Genomic DNA, 18,761 nt, shown 5'->3' with positions numbered 1-18,761 from the left:
ACCAACACGAGAAAATACTTTTCTGTTTGGCACATGTTTTAGAAATAATTTACTATTAATACTGCTGATGATAACAACATTCTGATGATAGAAATAGTAAACATAAAAGAACTAATTATTACAGCACATTTTGAAATTTCAGCTGAGAATTGTGTAAAATGACTTCTTAAGTTGATCTGCATGCAGCTTTAATTGATCCAATGTTATGTGGAGATGTTATTTTCTAGGAAGACTGACACACCTCTCATTACAACATCCTATTTCAACGAGCATCCAATTACTTTTACTTTTTGTATTTAGGACTGACCCCATTTTATACCATCAACCTTAGTCTATAAAACCAACTGAATGGCAAGAAACTCCAGGATTTTTCTGGTGCCCATGGTGGATTACTGATTGCCACTCCAGTGGTGCTTCCAGCCCTTACTGTGACAAATCGATACGAGTATTCAGCCACCTCATTCTCATGACAAGTTCTCATGAAATTTTCTTTGTCAAGAATAATGGTTCCTGCTGCTGGAGAGTGACTGGGCCATTTATTCAAATATTCAAGTATCTGGACACTCCCAAGAACCCCTGGTGAAAAGAAAGAAAAACAGAAGAAAGAGGACAGTTCTGATGGGATGCAGGGAAATAGCAGTTTGCATAGGACTGGAGTTGGGGCAGACTGGCATCTCTCAATAAAAATCTAAACTAAATACTGGAAAAATGAGGAGGCTGTTCATAGTAAAGAGGGAATCAGGTTTTACTGCCAGTGAATCAGCACATTGGGTGCTGAACTGTCTAGACAATTCTATGTCTAGAAAGGGAAATGAATGAAGTAAAAAATAGGGTGTAAAAGCTGATTCTGAAATGGTGGACAGTGAAATATTAGTTCTGATCCGGTGAGCCACTGACCATGAGAAGGGCTCTGGAAATATAGTGATCACAGATGTGATATTGTAGTTAAATAGTAAAAGTAAAGAAGCTGATAGGATTTCTCTCCTACCATTTTGGCTTAAAATACCCCCAAACAGTCAGAAAGATTAATTTTTTTTTTGGTACATTTGGTACATTTTTTGGTACATTTTGTTAGGTAGGCATATATTTATTATAATACATATATTTTAAATTTTGCTTGTGTCTGGGTGTTTCTGGACACACACCTCATGTTTCTGTCCCCGGTACAAAGCAGAAGGTGTGGAAGAAGCAGATGGTGACTGTGACCATCCTCTCTCTGGGTGCTGGTTGGATACCACCAACCAGGGAGGTTGCCTTTCCAACCTCTCCAGACCCCTGGCACAAAAACACTTGTTTGGAATTGTGGTAACCACTGCAGGCTTTGATCAGCTGGTTCCTGCAAAGAGGATGGAAAGAAAACTCCTTTGTGAGTTTCTCTCGTGGCAAGGGCTAAAAGATGAATCCTGTCATAACACCAGCCTGGTATTGTAAGAAAATTTGAAGCAAAATGACCAACTCTATCTGGAGTAATTTCATATCCCTTGTGAGTTGCTTCTTCAAGAAATTAAATAGGTGAATTCAATAAAAATTATTACATATACAATATATCCACCCATGAAGGAGAGTCTTGTCAGTGCTTTTACTGGTGAACCAGGTGCTAAGCTGACATAATTCCATGGGTTCTGTTTTATATACTGAACTGAGGATCAAACCACAGCTGCTTGGCATTAAGCAAAATACTTTTTCTTCTCCCCTGTTCTTTACAAACGGGGAAATCATTATAATACCACAAACAACAGTGAATTATTGAAAGTGTTGGAGAAGTGCTCTTGACCTTTTCTTCTCCTCTGTTTACCTGCTTTCCACAGTGATACTTTTGGCTACTCATTTAATCAGTCATTGCTGTTAGACACCAGGGGATGATAAGACAGAGAGAAATCATCATGAAAAATCACTATTTAAAAAAACCACAGTGAGATTTGAAGAATAAACACACTCAGAGAAGAAGCACTCATGTTTCTCTGCCCAGTCTGTATAAGCTTTTTTCTCCATGCAATAGACTAATTGTGCTTAGAAACAAAAATAAACAAGCAAATAATTCTATTTACATTTTTTTTTCCACTGTTCCAAAGTCCTGTTGGGAAATCTGAACTTGAAGGCCTTAAGTCTTACCACCCTGCTGCTTTCCTTTAGAACTTCACTTCTTTATATTAATGACTTCAGTGTTGATTCATTGAATATAATTAAGGCTTTTCTTACGTTTGTGGACCTTTGGGAAAGTATAAGGATAACCTGTCATGGCAAAGGGATGAACTAATTGCTTAGGGGTCTGTGACTACCAAAATTGGGAGATCTAGATATTGGACAATCTGAAAATTCCCTTTTCCTCCTCAAACCAGCATAGAAGAAACATGAAACAAAGGCATGGGTGAATGGGGCTCAGAGCAGAGTGATCTGGTTGAATATATCTTCAGCTCTGCCAGGGGAGGTTTAGGTTGGATATCAGGAAGAAATTCTTTACAGAGAGGATAATCAGGCATCGGAATGGGCTGCCCAGGGAAGTGGTGGATTCTCCATCCCTAAAGGTTTTTAAGATGAGACTGGATGTGGCATCAGTGCCATGGTCTGGGAACCACGGCAGGGTTGGATCAAGGGTTGGACTTGATGATCTTGGAGGTCTTTTCCAACCCAGCTGATTCTGTGGTTCTGTGATTCCATGTCCCTGGTTATTGCAGGGAGCTTAGGCTGGGTGGTCTTAAAAGGCCTCTTCCAACCCAAGCCAATTCATGATACAAAGCTATGTAAATGTGAATGTCTGGCTCATTTGCCAAGAGCACGTGCTGGGAGTTCTCCCTGACACCTTCAGGAGCTGAAGGACAACCATGAAGGTGGGAGTGAGAGCTGTGAGCAGCTGAACTTTGCTGCTGCTGCTGAGCTGCAGAACTGGTGTCTCCTTGTGGATGTGCTGATAGACCTCGTTCCTGTCCTCAGAAGCGTCCCAGGCACGTGCCAGCCAATCTGGCTGCTGTGTTTACAGTGTAAGTGATTTTGAAAGCTCACTGCTCTGGGCATTTGCCTTTGGAACAGAATTCAGCTCTTTCCTTTTTAGTTGACACTTCAAATGTTTTTATCTTGAACTTTCTCATGAATTTTTATTAAGGAAAATTCTTTCGGGAGAGGAGTTGAAAGACAAAAATAGGGACCCGAGTGGCCTTCAGACTGAAAGATTAGAGAGAAGTGGCAAAGCCTTTGGGAGAGATGGGAACTCTGTCAGGGGGAGCCTCAAAAAGTTATGAAAATTGGCAATCTTGTGAGAAGGGATTCTCTGTGTGGTTCCCACTGCTCTTTGACTTTATCATGACTAAAGCAAATGGGTGAAAACTTGAGTTTCCCTTGCTGCTGTTTGTTGTCAAATTTGAGAAGTGATGCTACAGCTGGTGGAGGTAGAGCAGAGTTTTGATGATGGGAGACTTGTTAGGTGGGAGGCACTGACACAGACAGCAGCAGGAGCAGCCTGTGCAGATCTTGGCTGATGGATCCACTTTGTGCCACCAAGAAAACTCGTCCAGCTTTGGAGTTTTATAAAAATACACCTAGGGATGGTGCTTTTGTTATGTAATGAAGTATCAGCTATTAAAACAAAAACGTGGATTCCAGAACTGACTGAGAAACTTCAGTTTTGGGATTTTGTTCATTAAAAGAGCAAAGTGTTATCTGTAGGATGTAACTGCCTCATTGGAATTAGACATTTAATTCAACCTGTGATTTTTTGGGGGTAAAATTGTCAAAACAACCTGAATGAATAGTAGTGACCGAAATCTTTTTCAGTTCCACAGTTCCCAATGCACTACAAATCTGTACTTTTGTTGCTTTTGTTGGAGTTTTGTTTGGTTGGTTTGGTTAGTTTGGGGCTTTTTGTTTGTTTGTTTGTTTGTTTGTTTTGTGTGGGTTTCTTTGTGTTCTTTTTAGTGGTTTTTTTTTTTCTTCCTAAAAAGGGGCCTAGATCAAGGGAAGAGCTCTGGGAGATGGGGAGAGGCTGTTTTTGACCTTGGTAGTGACTGTGCTTGGAGAACAGAGTTGCAGAGACTGTAGGAGGAAGCAAAAAGAAAAAGAGGGTGGAGCTGGGAAGTTGCAGCTCCTGCAGAGAGAGCACTGAGAGGATCAGAAAGCAGTAGGGCAGAGGAAGCAAAGGTGTGCTGGACAAAGTTTTCCAGGGGCCAGAGGCCGCTGTGAAGAGTTCACTGTGGCTGCTGAAGCTCAGCTAGAAATAAATACTCCAGAAAATGCAGCAGGGAAAGCAAAGCCTGTGTTTAAACTGCTTCCACTTTTGTTCTTTCTGATGATATTTTCTCTAAGGAGAAATTTTCTCTAAGGAGAAGAAAACCCACAAAGCACCCCAACACCAATTAACCTGCTGGCTGATATTTTAAGTTACACCTGGGTTGTTGAAGTCTATTTTGAAGTTACAAGCTTTTAGTGTTTATTGAGAGTTCATTACCTGCTGACAGTGTCTGCAAATTCAGTGTCAGTTCTGTTTGATTGAAAGGCTGGACTGAGAAGCGAGTAGAGATCCAATTTAGGATGTGAAAATTATGTAAAGACATTTGAAGTGTGGCTTTTTACTAGTCTTGTTACAAGTATTTGAGGTAAGCCAGACCTTGCTTAAGATTTATGATTTCAGCAGTTATCAGGTTAGAATGGTAACACACTTTCTTAGCTTTGTAATTTGTCTACATGAAAAAAAAATGAATATGGGCTGTCTGCTGTCACTGTAATAAGTACAGTAATCTGACAGATTTAAATACCTGGTTTGATATGTTATCACTAATTGCTGGGGAAACATGTAACACAGAACTTTGAATGTGGTGGTTCACGTTGATTTTGCCTAAAGATGCAGTGGATGGGAATAACGACCGAATAGTGGATTGGAAGTTTTTGTAATTGCTCTTTTTCTTTTCTTTTAGGAAATCCTAAAACTAGAAGGCAACGCTGGAATTCCAAGACAAAAAAGGGCTATTTTGGCAACTCCAATATTAATTCCTGAAAATCAAAGACCACCATTCCCCAGACTAGTTGGCAAGGTAAGTCAACCTAGACCTGGATCGAATTCTGTTATTAAGTAATTGAGCACTTTCTCTTGAGGCTTTGCAGTGCCTGTCACATTGATGGTAATATTCCAACAGCATTTGGAAATATCAAACTGAATCAAGAAGATTGTTTTTCTGTCTGTGTTGTGTAGACAAATGACAATGGCTTGTGCAGACAGCTGGCAAGAGTTTGTGCTCATGGCAGGCTTTCACAGCTCATGGAAAGGGCTTTAATCAGAGGTGTGGTTTTAATGCAGCTGCTCTCTTCAGAAGGGTTTGCTGCCCATCTGTGTGTCTGGGTGCTGGGCTGGGGCTGAGATCTTGGCCAGAAATGTTATGAAGAATATCCCACTGCGTGGTATGGAATATCTTGTTTCCATCTCAACTCCTGGAAGGAAATCATAAGGTATTCATGTAAAAACGATTTTTTTCGTTGGTTCTTTACATTAGTTAATTGAGTTAATTTCTCATGGTCAAAGGCAAAATATATATCAGTAGATGTTTCAATATATATTAGTAGATGTTTCCATTTTTATTTCTGGTTGTTGGTAAAGGTCTGCCAAACAAGTGGAAAGTTTTTTTCTCATGTCTGCAGGTGATCAGACAGATGAGGGTCCTAACAGCCACTTTTCCAGAACTTCAGATATACAAAATAATAAAAAATAAACCACCAGTAATTGTTGAAATGGCCATGAAGGCATGAGAGGTTATAATTACATGAATATAGTTTTCATGTTGGCAGTTTTGACCTGGGGACTGCTCTGCCTCCCTCAGACTTTAGTTGGTGTGTTAATGCCATGGTGGCACGCACAGAATGTGGAGTTTGTTCCTAACTCTCATTGTGTGATTGCTGGAGCCAAATACACAGCTCAAGGGCACGAATTTACTCTACAATTGATACCATTTAGTGATGCAATCATGTAATTAAGCCAACAGGCACCTAATCAGTTACTTAAATAATTAGGAAAATTTGTTTCCTTATCAGTAAAAAGAAAGAATAATCTATGAGGATTTCATTTCTCTCCACTCTCTCCATCAATAATTTATACTAGTTTCATAAATTTCTGTAAGTTTTCCATTTTTTAACATTTTTGTAAACTTTCCAAAGCTATTTCTGAACAGTGAAGGCCTCCCTCCACGTTTCAGTCTTTGGGAATCGATAATCAATAACTATCGTTGTGATAAATAGTTAATTTTTAAGACTTGTTCAATTTTAAAGCTGTCAGAGAATGGAAAAGGTTACTTATACCCAGCCCTCTTCCACCCCTTCTGCTCGTGAATGCTGAATATTTGGATCTCAGGTAGCCTGAGTTGCTTTGTAGAAATGCCTTCCTGGTTTTTATTGGAAGTTTGGGATGATGATTGTGGTGACTGAGGCTCCTGAAGCCAAATGAGCCCAATCAGGTCCTGTTTGTGCTGAAATGTTTTCCTCACATCCTGTCAGCCTGATTTGTTGCCGTTCCTGAAGTGCTACTGGGGGATCACAACAGGATGTGCAAACACAGGAGTGTAAAAGCATCTGTCGGGCTGTTTTTCAAAGGCCCTGAGAAAACCTGTCCTCCACTGATGTTTAAATAATAGGAGCTGCAAATGATCAGCACCTTGAAACGCTCTCAGCTGTCATAATTTTTACGATTCTTTAAGGGATTCTTTTTTTTTTCCAGCATAGTTCTAATTTAGATATCAAGCTGAGTGTTTTGGCTGCGGTTACTGCGAGTAGAAAAATAGGTTGTAAACGTGTCGTGCGAGACAAAAAGTTTAGAGGTGTTTGAAATAATGGAATTTTAGGTTGAACTGCAGTAATTTGCAACTGAATTCTGAACAAAGCATAAATAAAGAGCTCTGGAGCCTCAGAAACACCGATGGGAGGGAAGAGAGTTTGTTGTTCCCCAACTAAGAAATTCAGTTGGAGTCAATGCAAAAATGACATTAAAATAAAATAAAAGCAATTCTTTTATTCTTTTTTTTTTGACTTGTCACGGATCTTCGTAAGATGGGCTGTGAACTCTTCCTGAGTAGAATGAATGCCTGTATTAACCCAGATCACTTATTTCATGGACTTGTTTCATGGATCCTGCACAAAGTGTAGAAAAAGTTGATCATCTGTCTCACCTAAATTTAGGTATTTGTTGTGAAGTTTGTTTAGCTTCACGAATTTGAAAAACCCCCACTATTTATTTGCCCACTTCTGTAAGACATGAGGAACACATTTCCTCTTCCAAAATATTTTGAGTCCTCCACAGGGCACCCCTGATGCATCATGGGCCGATGAGCTGCAGCTTCTGCTGGGGATGGGTTTCTCTTGAGCTTCAGCTTTGCCACCTCTGGTCTGTTGTGATTCCTGCAGAGGGACACTGCAGATATTCAGGAGCTGCGCTTTCTGTGGTGTTTTGGGGAAGAGATAAAATATTCAGAGAATGAATAATTTGTGCATTGTAATAGAATTTCAAGAATGAGAAGGAACGTGAAGCTTTCCTGACTGAATGAACTGTATTTCAGACAGGACTCGTTCTGTTTGGATGTTCACATGGCAGTTAAGTTTCCACTGTGTTATTTTACCTTTCTTTTGCCTGTTCTAGGGAATTACCAGTGCATTTTACGCATCTGTCCTGACTGTCTCCTGCTTTCCATCCCATGCTATGTTGGCTGGAAATGCACAAGGTTGTTTGGAAGAGATTGCAGCAGCCAATAATTGAAATTCTTTTTAGCACTTAGTTGGGAGCAAGGCAGATGTGCAGAAATAGGAGAGAAGGGAGAGGACAATTAATTTTTATTTCACAATTCAGAAAAAAAATACCACACACACTCAAAAAAAGGGATTTTAGAGCACTTCATTCATTTGGTTATATGTATCAGGAAGGAGATACTACACTGGACAAGTGGAAACATTGCTTTGTTTAAATTAATTACAAAAAATTGAACTAGCATTTGGCTTAACAAGGAAATACATGTGTAGAGGCTGTTCTCTGTGCTGTTCCTGCCTTTCCAGCAAACCCACCCAGGAATTGGATTATTGCCTTGCTATTTGCACACCCTTCATTAGAGGATCTCTTAATTAAATAACTATCATAGGCATGCTGTGTTTGGAGGTGGAAAAAATCTCACCTTTTAGCAGAATTCAAGATTTTGCATATCATCCTCCATACCTGAGGGAAAACAGTGAGATTAAAATATTTTAATACAATCCTGGTAATATGGGCCTTTGTGACCAGATGGCCCAGGCTACAACTCTCGACTGTTATGGATGTGTTTTGTTGAGCTCTTGCTGATATAGCACAGGGATCTGATATTCAATTTTCAGTCTCTCTCCATATGTTACTTTTCTGGTTATGTGTCCACATCAAGCCAAATGAAATACAAACCAGTGGGATGCAGGTTTAGCTTGGAATTGCAGTGACAGGTTCTTCACCACCAGGCTGTGGGAATGTTTTCTTTGACTTGAGTGGTGATTCTGTGCATCCACTTGAGGACAATCTCATCACCTTTAACTGTGGTGATGAACTGGATGATGGTACTTTGGAAGTTTAATCCTCACACTAAAGGAAAGAACAAGGAGCAGGAAGGTGACTGTGAAGATGGCCAAAAAGTTGCAGCCCTTTTCCCACACATTAGGAGAGAAGGACTCCTGCAAAGTGAGACTGTCCTTCTACAGGCTCAAAGGATTTGCTCTCATGCTGCTGATGGACATGTGATGACTCAAGGATTCTATTCTTTAATTTAAAGGAATTGTCCTTCATAAGACTGAGTGTTGTAATTCTTGGCATGCAAATTCTGGAAGCCATGAGTGGCCTGGTAAAAATTGGCAGGAATTTTTATGCTCAGTGAAGGTCAGAACACAGAAAGAGAGAAACACATGAGACTTTGAGGGAAACTGTTGAATAAAGAAAAAACAAAACTTTTTTTTTTGACAGTAAGTGAAAATTTTTTCTTAGTTATTTGTCTGTTTTGTCCTTCTGGAAGGAAGGAGTGTTTCTTCAGGTGTTTTGGATAAAAATTGTATATGTCCTTCCTGCCTCTGATCTGCACTCTCAGCTGCAGTGAGGTGACAGGACTGACCCCAACAAAAATTCAAGAGTAGACATGGTGCAGCCTAACAACAAGGATAGAAATCTTTAAGATCTGAGAGGAAGTGGGTTTTTTGGATTTTTTTTTTCCTCCTCTGAGCTGTGAATTTAAGGCAAAGAGAAAACACATCTTGTCTGTTAATGCAGCAGTCGAAAAAAAACCTGAAGAGGGGAGGAAGCTAAAGATAACTGGATGGAAAAGCTGCTGACTATTTTCTGAGTGGCTATCTTAGTGAGCCTATTTATATAGGATAAATTATATACTTCCCAGAAGAGAATTGTTATGGACTGAAGATGCAGCTGTAAAAAATATCAAACTTCAGGCAAAAAATTGAAAGGAAGTGTCGAGAGAGATGATCATGACCCATCAACCTGTGAAGAGAACTTGGAGAGAAGGTTTATAGATTAGAGGAGGACATGTGAAAAACCAGAGAGGAACAAGAACAGCAGTGAAATAAAAGCTGAATTAAGAAGTGCTTTGGTTCTACTGGAAAATTAGGCAGAAAGTGAGAGGATAGGGAGCGAGAGTGTAAAGAGAAGTGGAGGAGGAAAGGAATTAGTAGCTAGGATGGGGATCTAACCTGGAAGCTAATGGTGTGTGCTGGCAGAGAAGGGAATGATGTGCAGAACATATTTATACCCAAAATCCTTTCCAGCTCCAAGAGAGAGATCTGTGGGACTGCTTACCAACTGCTCCCTTGGTAAAGTCTGAGTCCCAGTTCTTGGTCTAAATCTTTGTGTCTGTTACTAAAAATGATGTGGAAGCAGGAGAATGTGTTTCTCACAACAGAGCCAGACGTGGGGCTGAGGTCTGGGGGAAAAATCTGCTGGGTTTTGAAAAATTATTTTTTATGATCCATTTGGGGTTTTTTGAATCGTCGCCACATCAAATGGAATGATGGTGCTGTTCCAAAGAGGATGCTCAGAAAATAGGAGGTGGTATCAGCAGGAATTCTGACTTGTCCAAAAGGGAAGAATATTTCAGTGAGAGCTGAAGTGGTGCCATCAGGGAGGTGGGGAAACCATTGTCTCCTGGGAAGCATTGCAAGGTGAGGGACTTTTTCCAAAAGTAGATGGAATTACTCAGGAACAAGGAATCAGATTTCTTGAGTCAGTCTGATGGTGCATAAGGAAAGCGCTCTGCTAAAGTGTGTCTGTTATTCCAGGCAGGAAAAGACACATCCACAGCTGAGGATATCTAAACAAGCAGCAAACAAGGTAGAAAAGGTGGGAGGAGGGGAAAAAGGTGTTACACTTAGGGAATAAAGAGAGTATTAATAAAAGACAGCATTATAAATAAAGCTCTTACAAATCCAGCAAGAAAAAAAGGATTGGGATTAGAGAAAAATCAAGTTCTGGTACTAGTAAGATTGGGCAGAAATATATATAAGCTGAATTTGTTTGGCCCAGAACAGGCATTTTCTGTAAATCCAGAGCGAGTGTAAAAATCATTTGAGCAGAAGGAATACACTGGTGTAATAACTAATGGATATAAATTTTGGCATAAGATTAAAAGAAAAGTTTCTGGTACCCAGAGAAGAGGAGTTAATTTCCAACAGAAGTACTGAGGAGGGAACAGAAAGTTTGAGAAATATATGATCAGAGTTGCACGATACAGCAGCTTCTGATCCCGACACAAGAGACACGTGGAGTTCTCCTGCTGCTCTGGTGCTCTGGAAAATGTGCAATATCCTGCTGAGCTGGGCCTGAGCTGGTGTTTGGAGATGTCAGAGTTGAACACCTGATTAAATTCCTGGCTTGCATGGAGGAATGGCACATTTCTGACCTTCATGGAAAAACACCATCCTCGCTGAGCAATGAGTGTAATGAAAGGAGCAGCACTGCATTAAATTAAAGGGCTTTCAATGCAGGTACATGAATTATTAAGCTACAGCATATTAATTTTCATTAAAGGGTATGTATTTGATGTCCTAACAAAGCATTAAGTGAAAGCAGCACTTCAGATTTTCTCTGAGAGGTCTCTCTTCAAACTTCCCTTTTTTAAAAATACTTATAATCTCATAAGCAGTTCCAAAAGAATACATTTGTTCTCTTTCAGCTGATACAATATTAAGGGAAAACCTTGTTAAAATACACCCCTTTACTTAAGACCTTCAGAAGGATCTTGAGTAGCAGATGCCTTGGAAAACTGGAAAACAATAAGAATTATAAGAATAATAAAAATTGTTGTTAATAAGAATAAAAGAATTTTTAAACACTTCAGGAATACTTTCTAATCCAGTTACTATGGTTACAAGTTTGTTGGAGATAAAGCAGTTATATGGCAATGATGGAATTGATTCTGACCAATATTGATATATCCAGTACCTAATTTCCTGCTCCATAATAAATCATGCTAATGACCTTAAGGAGAGCAGCAAACAAGAGATTTTTATGCTCTAAAGCTGTTCAGCAAAGTACAAACAGTTTAACTGTCACATTGTTTGTGTTAACTTTGATCTCAAAAGTTGATATTCACAAACTTTGCTGCAGATGAAGGCTGAGGTGAAAAAAAGAGTCTGTCCCTGCCAGTAAATTTCCTGTTTACATTAACTAAGATGAAATAAAACTCGGACAAATAATTTTTCATTGGCACATCAATTTAATTGTAGAGTCGAGTTTAAAATATTTGGGTTATTTTTAGACATAACAGCTATTTCATGTAATGATACCCAGTGTTAGATACCTTTGCATGGTGTTTTTCTTAAATGGTTGATTATGGTCATCTTGCAAAAGCAAAACTGAGACATCTCCCCAAAATTCCAGGTCTGTGTCAGCTTCCTCACCCTAAATAAACCCCGGGCCCATGGGGTGTGACTCTGTTCCTGCTGTTCCTATAAATGGAGAGTGCCTTTGACAGCAGCAGCCAAAAGCCCCTTCCAGGGCTGCAGAATAACAGACGTGCAAAACACAGAGGGGAAAAAAAGATGCTATTAAAAAGACAGGAAGAGAAACACCGTAAGAGTGATTGAGAACAGGTTATTTTCCAATACTCAAACTGCAAAAGCTCACAAGGTTATTTTTTCTTCTTCCTAGAATACTAGGAATACTAGGGAGCCAAATGGCAAAGACAAACGTTTTCTATTTAGCAAGGGCAAAAATTCCACAAGTAGCCACACATTATGTGATAAATCATTAATCTGACTAGACAAGCAACATAGGATTATGTTTAAAACACTTCAATTGAGAACTCTAGAAAATACTACATTTTATTCTCTCTATACTGTTCAAAGTAAGTTTGCCTTCAGTTCTGCCATTCTCTAACTCTGTGCTTTTCATGAAACTACACTGATTTTCTGGTTAACTTTCATCTCTACCATCTTCCAAGATGATTCCATATCCTGAGTCGACCAGTGGGAAGTTGTTTTTATCCACTTGACTTTTTTTTCTGTCTTGTTTTAATTCAGTTGTTTGGAACGCCCACTCAAGCTGTCCGGTTTCTAAAAGTTATTTTCTTGTTGAATGGATACCTTTGAGCAAAGACTTGATCTCTGCATTCTTAGCAGGGCCGAGTTTGAACTTAATTCTGTAACCCTGGATTGGGAAAACGGGATGGTTGGTTCCAGCATTTCTGTTTGGAACCTTTAATTTGTGAATTTTTTTTCCTACAAATCTACTTATAGGGACACTTTTATTTTAAAGTAGGATGAGAAATTCAACAGACTTACACAGTGTTACTTAGCAGAGTGCTGAGTTAATATGTGACTAGTAAGAAGATGACAGCTGCAGAATGTTGAACTCAGGGGAGAGAACATGAACACAGAGGTTCCTTTAAATCAATTAAGATATTTATTTGATGGCTCTGAACTGGTTCATACTCCTTCAGATGTGACCTGTTTGTTATCTGAATACTAAACCTTCTCCACCCAATCGTTTTCCTGTCCCATTCCAAGCAATTCCTTTGGTTTCTTATTATACAGTCAGTTCTTAGCAAGTTTATGGTGTAATATAAAGCAATATCCAAATGAATGACATTTTAGGGACAAAATTAACTTATCCCTGCCAATTTGCAAACTAAATACTGTCATACTGTCAACCTTGGTGCCTCCGTTAATGAAAGACTTTAATAAAGGCATTTTGCAGAGTGGTCTGGCAACAAATTGGATGTTACCAGCTGTGGCTTGTTAAAGTGGTATCAAGAAAAGATGGTTGGCAGAGCATTTCCAGAAGGAAAAATTATATGTATTGTATATGGCTCATTTATAAGGTGGAGTAAATAGCTGTCACTTAGGAAACAATAGCAATTTTCTTCCTTCTGACTAACTGTTGGTTCTCTTCAATGATTAGTAACTAATTTTAACCTTTTTTTCTGTGTTTTACTCTTGGTTTTATCATACATAGATGATTCTTGATTTTTTTTTTTTTTCTCTTGCATGGCTGGAGTATCATCACAGCTTAAGTGGATAATGAGGACACCTTTTTTTTGCCTTACCTTCTTTAAAGACAAGCCAAAGTCTTTTATCACAGTTAATAATATGTCATTTGGAAGTAAATGTTGCTCTACTCTATTGACCTGTTTTTCTTTCAGGGTCAAATATATAAAAATGTGAATTATTTCATTGTAATCAAATGATCCACTGTTGACCTAAAATTTCCAGCTAGAGAAAACCCTTTAATAAGCAATTTCCTTTTGCTTATCTTTTGAAAAGGAGACTCTAATTTGACCATTTACTTTCTTTAAATTCACTCACAAAGAGAAAAATCACTTTCTGCCACTGAAACATCGCTTAGGAAAAGGCAAATGAAAAACTCAGACAATTGTACTTTTGGATCAACCTCCTTTTTCATGTTCTGTCATTAAATTATCAAGAGCATTGATTTTTGGTTTGGTCATCGTGTTCTTTATGTTTTTGGAGGCTGTTGTGGAGTGGTACTAATTATTGGAATTTCTATATTTGGAATAGAAATCCAGGAATCATGTCCTCCAAACTGGTTTTATATATACAGGTGCATAACAATGAGGACAGGCTGATACACACCCATCCAGACTTTCAGGAACTCTCTCCTTGGTTGATGCTTGGACGAAGCTTCTCGTATATACATCAAGTTATATTTTATTCACTATGTTTTTAGGGAAAATTTTTTAAAGCACACTAGGAAAATAGGATTTTCATCAAGGTTCCAACTGCTTCAGAAGTTTCTCTTTTCATTCCTACAAAGCACGGACGAAGCTATTAAGCTTTACATTTTCAATTGAGCCTCTGAATGGGTTTTGATAATAGAAATGTGTTCAACAATGAAGGCCAGAAATTGAAAGTAGTAGTGATCCCTATAATCCAATAACATGTGTTTTAATATATTAAAAAAAAAAAAAAAGCAAGTGTGGGTGTAGCTGAGTGTGGCTACAACTTGAATTCAGGGGCTATATTAATTTAACAGAAATTGTGTTCCAGCCTGATTTACAATACGTTATAAGTATTTTCATGATAATTGAAGTGATGAAAGCTCATTTCTACAAATAATAGTAACAAACCCAAGTCCTCTGTCTGTGATAACACCTCGAGCACAATGACCCTAAATAATCCCACAGCGCCCTCAGCGCCGCTGGTGTTATTTTCTGCTTCCTGACATTTCAAACTGGGATAAGAGGGAACACATCCCGGAGCTCCAGCTGACCTGGCTGGGAAATGAGTATCCATAAATATCCATGTGCAAAATGGAAACTCTTCCTTCCTTTCTCCACAGGTGTCAGTGGGTCTTTTCACTTGCATTGCACTGGAGGAACTTTGTGTCTTGGGTTGGTTTTGGACAAATTTGGGTAAAACTGAGCAAAAGGCTGAAAATGGATCAAGGAGCATCATCACTTGAATGCTGGGTTTTTTTGGGAGATCAGACTAAGGAAGCAGGTGTTTGGCACAGCAGCTTTTCCTCAACATATCCTTTTCTGCCTGACAAGGAAGCTCTCAAATGTTACTGGAGAAGCCGTTCCTGGTAGGGTTGGGATTTTGGTGAAATCAGTCATAAGTAGTGGGGAAATCATTAATTATGTAAAGGAAAAACTGTAAGGAACTGGATGAATGTCATACAATGAATTGAACAGTACAGAGCATGATGAAATTGTGTAAATAGGAAAACATAATGAATCAACTACTGTGCTGTTGGGTGAAGCTGAATTTTCTAAGGGTCACTGGAACATGAAAATCAATTTGTATCAACAGAATTCATTATAAATATTATTTCTTTAAAAAAGGTCATATATTAGCATTACTGAATTTTATTAATTTATTTTCTTTTGAGAATCCTAATTATTAATTAATAAATTATATTCTTTTAAAAAAACCCAATACAAACAGTTTTGTTTCCACTGGAGGTTCAAAAAGAGGATTCTTCAAAGTCCCCAACCTCCCTTAATAAAGTGAAAGTCCTGTCGAAATGGAAGAGTAAACTCTAAACTACTACCAGTAAAAATTTTTTTCTCAAGTATTTTGGAAACCAACATTCCCTTCCAAGGGAGGCTGTGCCACTCTGCAGATGTTGTCAAAGAAGGACAGGAGTCTGAAGGAGCATCTCAAAATGAAGTGTCAAGGGGAATGAATTCAGAGCAAACCAGAAAAATGAATATTATAAAACAGCAAAGACCAAGTTTGAAGAGAGCTCAAAGCGGGAATTGTTCAGCTCCTGACTGTGCCATGGAACTGCTGTGGGCCTTGGCTGCACTTGCACTGGAATGTGGGTGTCACATACCTCTCATTCTTTTAAAAAGCACCCTAGGAAGCCTTGGAAAATGTCAGGAACTACAACAGCCCACTAAATCCCATTCCTGCACCAGGAGATCAGGCAAAGTCAAGATGTAGCAGCCAGTGGAATGGATAAACCTTTGAATGATCATGAAGTGAACGTCAATGTGGAGCTTTTGAAGGCAAATCATATCTCATAAATGTATAAAGATCCGTGGAGGACTCACAGGTGTGGATAAATCTGATCAATAAACCAAGAAACTTGGATTTCTCCACCGAGAGGAAATGACTCCTTTGGCTAAAAGAGATTGAAACATCAGCGTGGAAATAGATTTTCATAGGGAAGGTTTTACCAGGAGATATTTTCAAGGGTCTTTACAGTGATTTGTGCTGTTTAACACAACAAAAATTATCTGGCAAAGGAGACAGCGAGGTGACAAGCGTTTGCAGATCATCCCAAACGAGTCTGACAAGGAATGAAAAGATTATGGTGTTGCAGAACGATTTAACAGCACCGAAGGATTGAGGCTGCTGATAATTTTTGTCAAGCATTGTGATATTCTTATAAATTGTCACAAGATGTAGAGGCCAAAGGGAAAGGGTGTCCTTCTTGCTGTTATGCCTGATGGTTTGGGCTCTGGTGTCGGTGCAGGATGAGACTGGTCACCATTAAAGGCAGAATACAGACGTGTCCTGGGACTGACCCACGGCCATTCTCGTGTCATTTGCTGTGCATGCTTCACCCTCGAATTGCTTGTTATTTTTACTGCTCTTTGTAAAGGAAACAAATTGAAAAAAATTTCAGGGGGGCTGCACAAATAGTTGCTTTGCAGATCTGTATTCCCACAAAGCACCTCAAGTTTAAGTTCTCGTTCTTCTCAATACAATTTATATCACCCAAATGTATCTGGAAAGCAGAGAGAAGGGGGGCAGGAATGTCTGATTCATTATTTGTCTTCAAATATTGCTTTATTATTTATACAGTCATTCTGCATTTCAAAAGCATATTGGCAACAGTAGAACTAAAAAGCTGTTTCTGAAAGCAGTGAGATTTAAATTGCCAAGGCCCAGGTTTTCGGGGGAATCGAGGTGCCTCATTTCCTTCAGCCTGACAGTGTGTGTAGTCCACAGTTAGAACTGGGAGTTAAACAGTTACTTCTTCTGGTATTTGTGATAATGTGGGCTCCTGTAGTGTAAAAGGAGGTATTATAATATCTGATTATCGAGCCACTCAGTCTTGCACTGATACAATCCCTGGAACAGACCCCCAAAAGCCTCTGGGGAAGCTCTGGGTGCTCCTGAATATTGTGGAATTACTAGAGCTGCTCAGAAAGAGGTCCCTTGTCTTTGGGTGACTTTTGGAGACAAGCAGTGTCTTGTATTGTAAAGGGCTCCTGGCCTTTAATTTGGTTCCTTTCTGCTGTTCACACCTGTAATCAGGGCTGACAGACACACTGTTTGCAGGTCAAATTGTCCTAATTTGTTGACTGTGCAGTTGCCTCTGGAGGCTGGGGGTCATTTGAACTTGAGCTTTTTAATGGGGTGATTTAAAGCTTCAGTTCTACCTCTTCCTTTCCTGGAGATGGGCTAAATTTAGCAACTAAATTTTCTGATATAATTTCTCCTAATATTTCTTTTCTGTAGATTTAGTTTACGGCTGATATACCGTGTTGCCAACTGAAAATTCCTCAGACAGGCCAAAGTGACAGACCTGGAGAAAATCAGTCCTTACTGATGAGAGATCTCTTTTCTTGCCTATTGATTTCTCTGGCTGGAATTGAAATGAATGATTCATAGTTGAACTGACTTGACTGTTCTTTCTAAACATCAATTTCAAAATGATCTCTGCTCTTCACATGAGCTGCTAATCCTGGGAATGTTTTACGAGCTTTCTGTATTCTAAACACAGTAAGTGTAGCCATAGAAACACACATATTAAGGGGCTTTTAATTATTAATAACCTTAGTAGACTTTGTTAAATTATTTTGGTACCTCCACAATGTGGTGTTGACTAATTTTTTTTTTTTTTTAAATTCCTAATACCATTAAATACTTTTTCTCCTTCTATTTGAGAATTGTGATCATATGCCTTCAGCCTTAATTTTTGGTGAGAATTAAACAACAAAACCTGATCCTGGGGAAACTCACCTGCTTCATTAATGTAGAGGTTTCTTTTGCCTCATTAATTACTGCCACAGTTTTACCTGCATTTCCCCTAAATTAGAGGAGAGAAACATATATATTTTAACTTTACTGCTGAATTCTTTCTGGGGATGGGTGTAGTCTTGTGCTTTCATCTTTATAGGTGTCAGCGTATTATTGGGAGGATCTCCAAATATTTCAACTCTACTTTCATATGAGATTCACTAATATTTTAGATAAGTTCAATCCTTTTTACCTGAAAGTGCAATATGAATGTTACTACATCAATATATAGTAAGTTTAAAACAGGTACAGTGTTATAAGTAACATACTTAATATTTACTGTAATTAGATGTTTTAGACTTACTATAACTGCAGTTTAATAGAGGGAGACAGCAATTGGGTACCTCAGAAATATCTGGTAACTCTTTAATTTGTTCTAAGTAATGGAACTAGGCTAATAATCTGTATAAACAGGTGAGTATGGATTGGGCTATTTGTTGACACTGAGTTAAAGAAATGTCTATGACAACCAGGTATATTTTGGATTCCCCCCTAAGTGATTATAGATTATCACTTAATAATGTCACTATCAGTAAGAAGTGGTTGCATGAAGTGGAAGCATCTGGGAAATTAAATTATGTTTTTGGTTTTAGGTGTGTATTCTCTTTACTCTTTATTAGCTGTAAGCCAGTGCCTTGTTATGGCTGTAAACCCAAGGCCTGGTTTTGAGCAAGGTGTAAAACCAAGGCCCAGAATAGCTGTGGCTGTTATTGACTAATAGTAGTTGCACAACAAAGCTGAGTCCACCACAGGTGGAGCAGGTACTGGTTGGATATTTATATTTTTGC

At 38.8% G+C, this 18,761-nt stretch overlaps 1 protein-coding gene across 2 annotated transcripts in view; it reads left to right on the top strand.

Moving 5' to 3' along the window:
* The window catches only part of CDH13 (cadherin 13), a 447,767-nt gene that overhangs the window by 178,962 nt on the left and 250,044 nt on the right, over positions 1 to 18,761 (top strand). For both annotated transcript variants that reach the window (XM_027646729.1, XM_027646728.1), the window contains exon 4: positions 4,905 to 5,021. In XM_027646729.1, the coding sequence (XP_027502530.1) occupies positions 4,905 to 5,021 (117 nt within the window). The remainder of the gene's footprint in view (positions 1 to 4,904; positions 5,022 to 18,761) is intronic.

The sequence above is a fragment of the Corapipo altera genome, unplaced genomic scaffold (assembly GCF_003945725.1).
Source record: "Corapipo altera isolate COAL_440 unplaced genomic scaffold, ASM394572v1 62, whole genome shotgun sequence".
Taxonomy (NCBI): domain Eukaryota; kingdom Metazoa; phylum Chordata; class Aves; order Passeriformes; family Pipridae; genus Corapipo; species Corapipo altera.
This window is presented reverse-complemented; position numbering and strand designations above follow the sequence as displayed.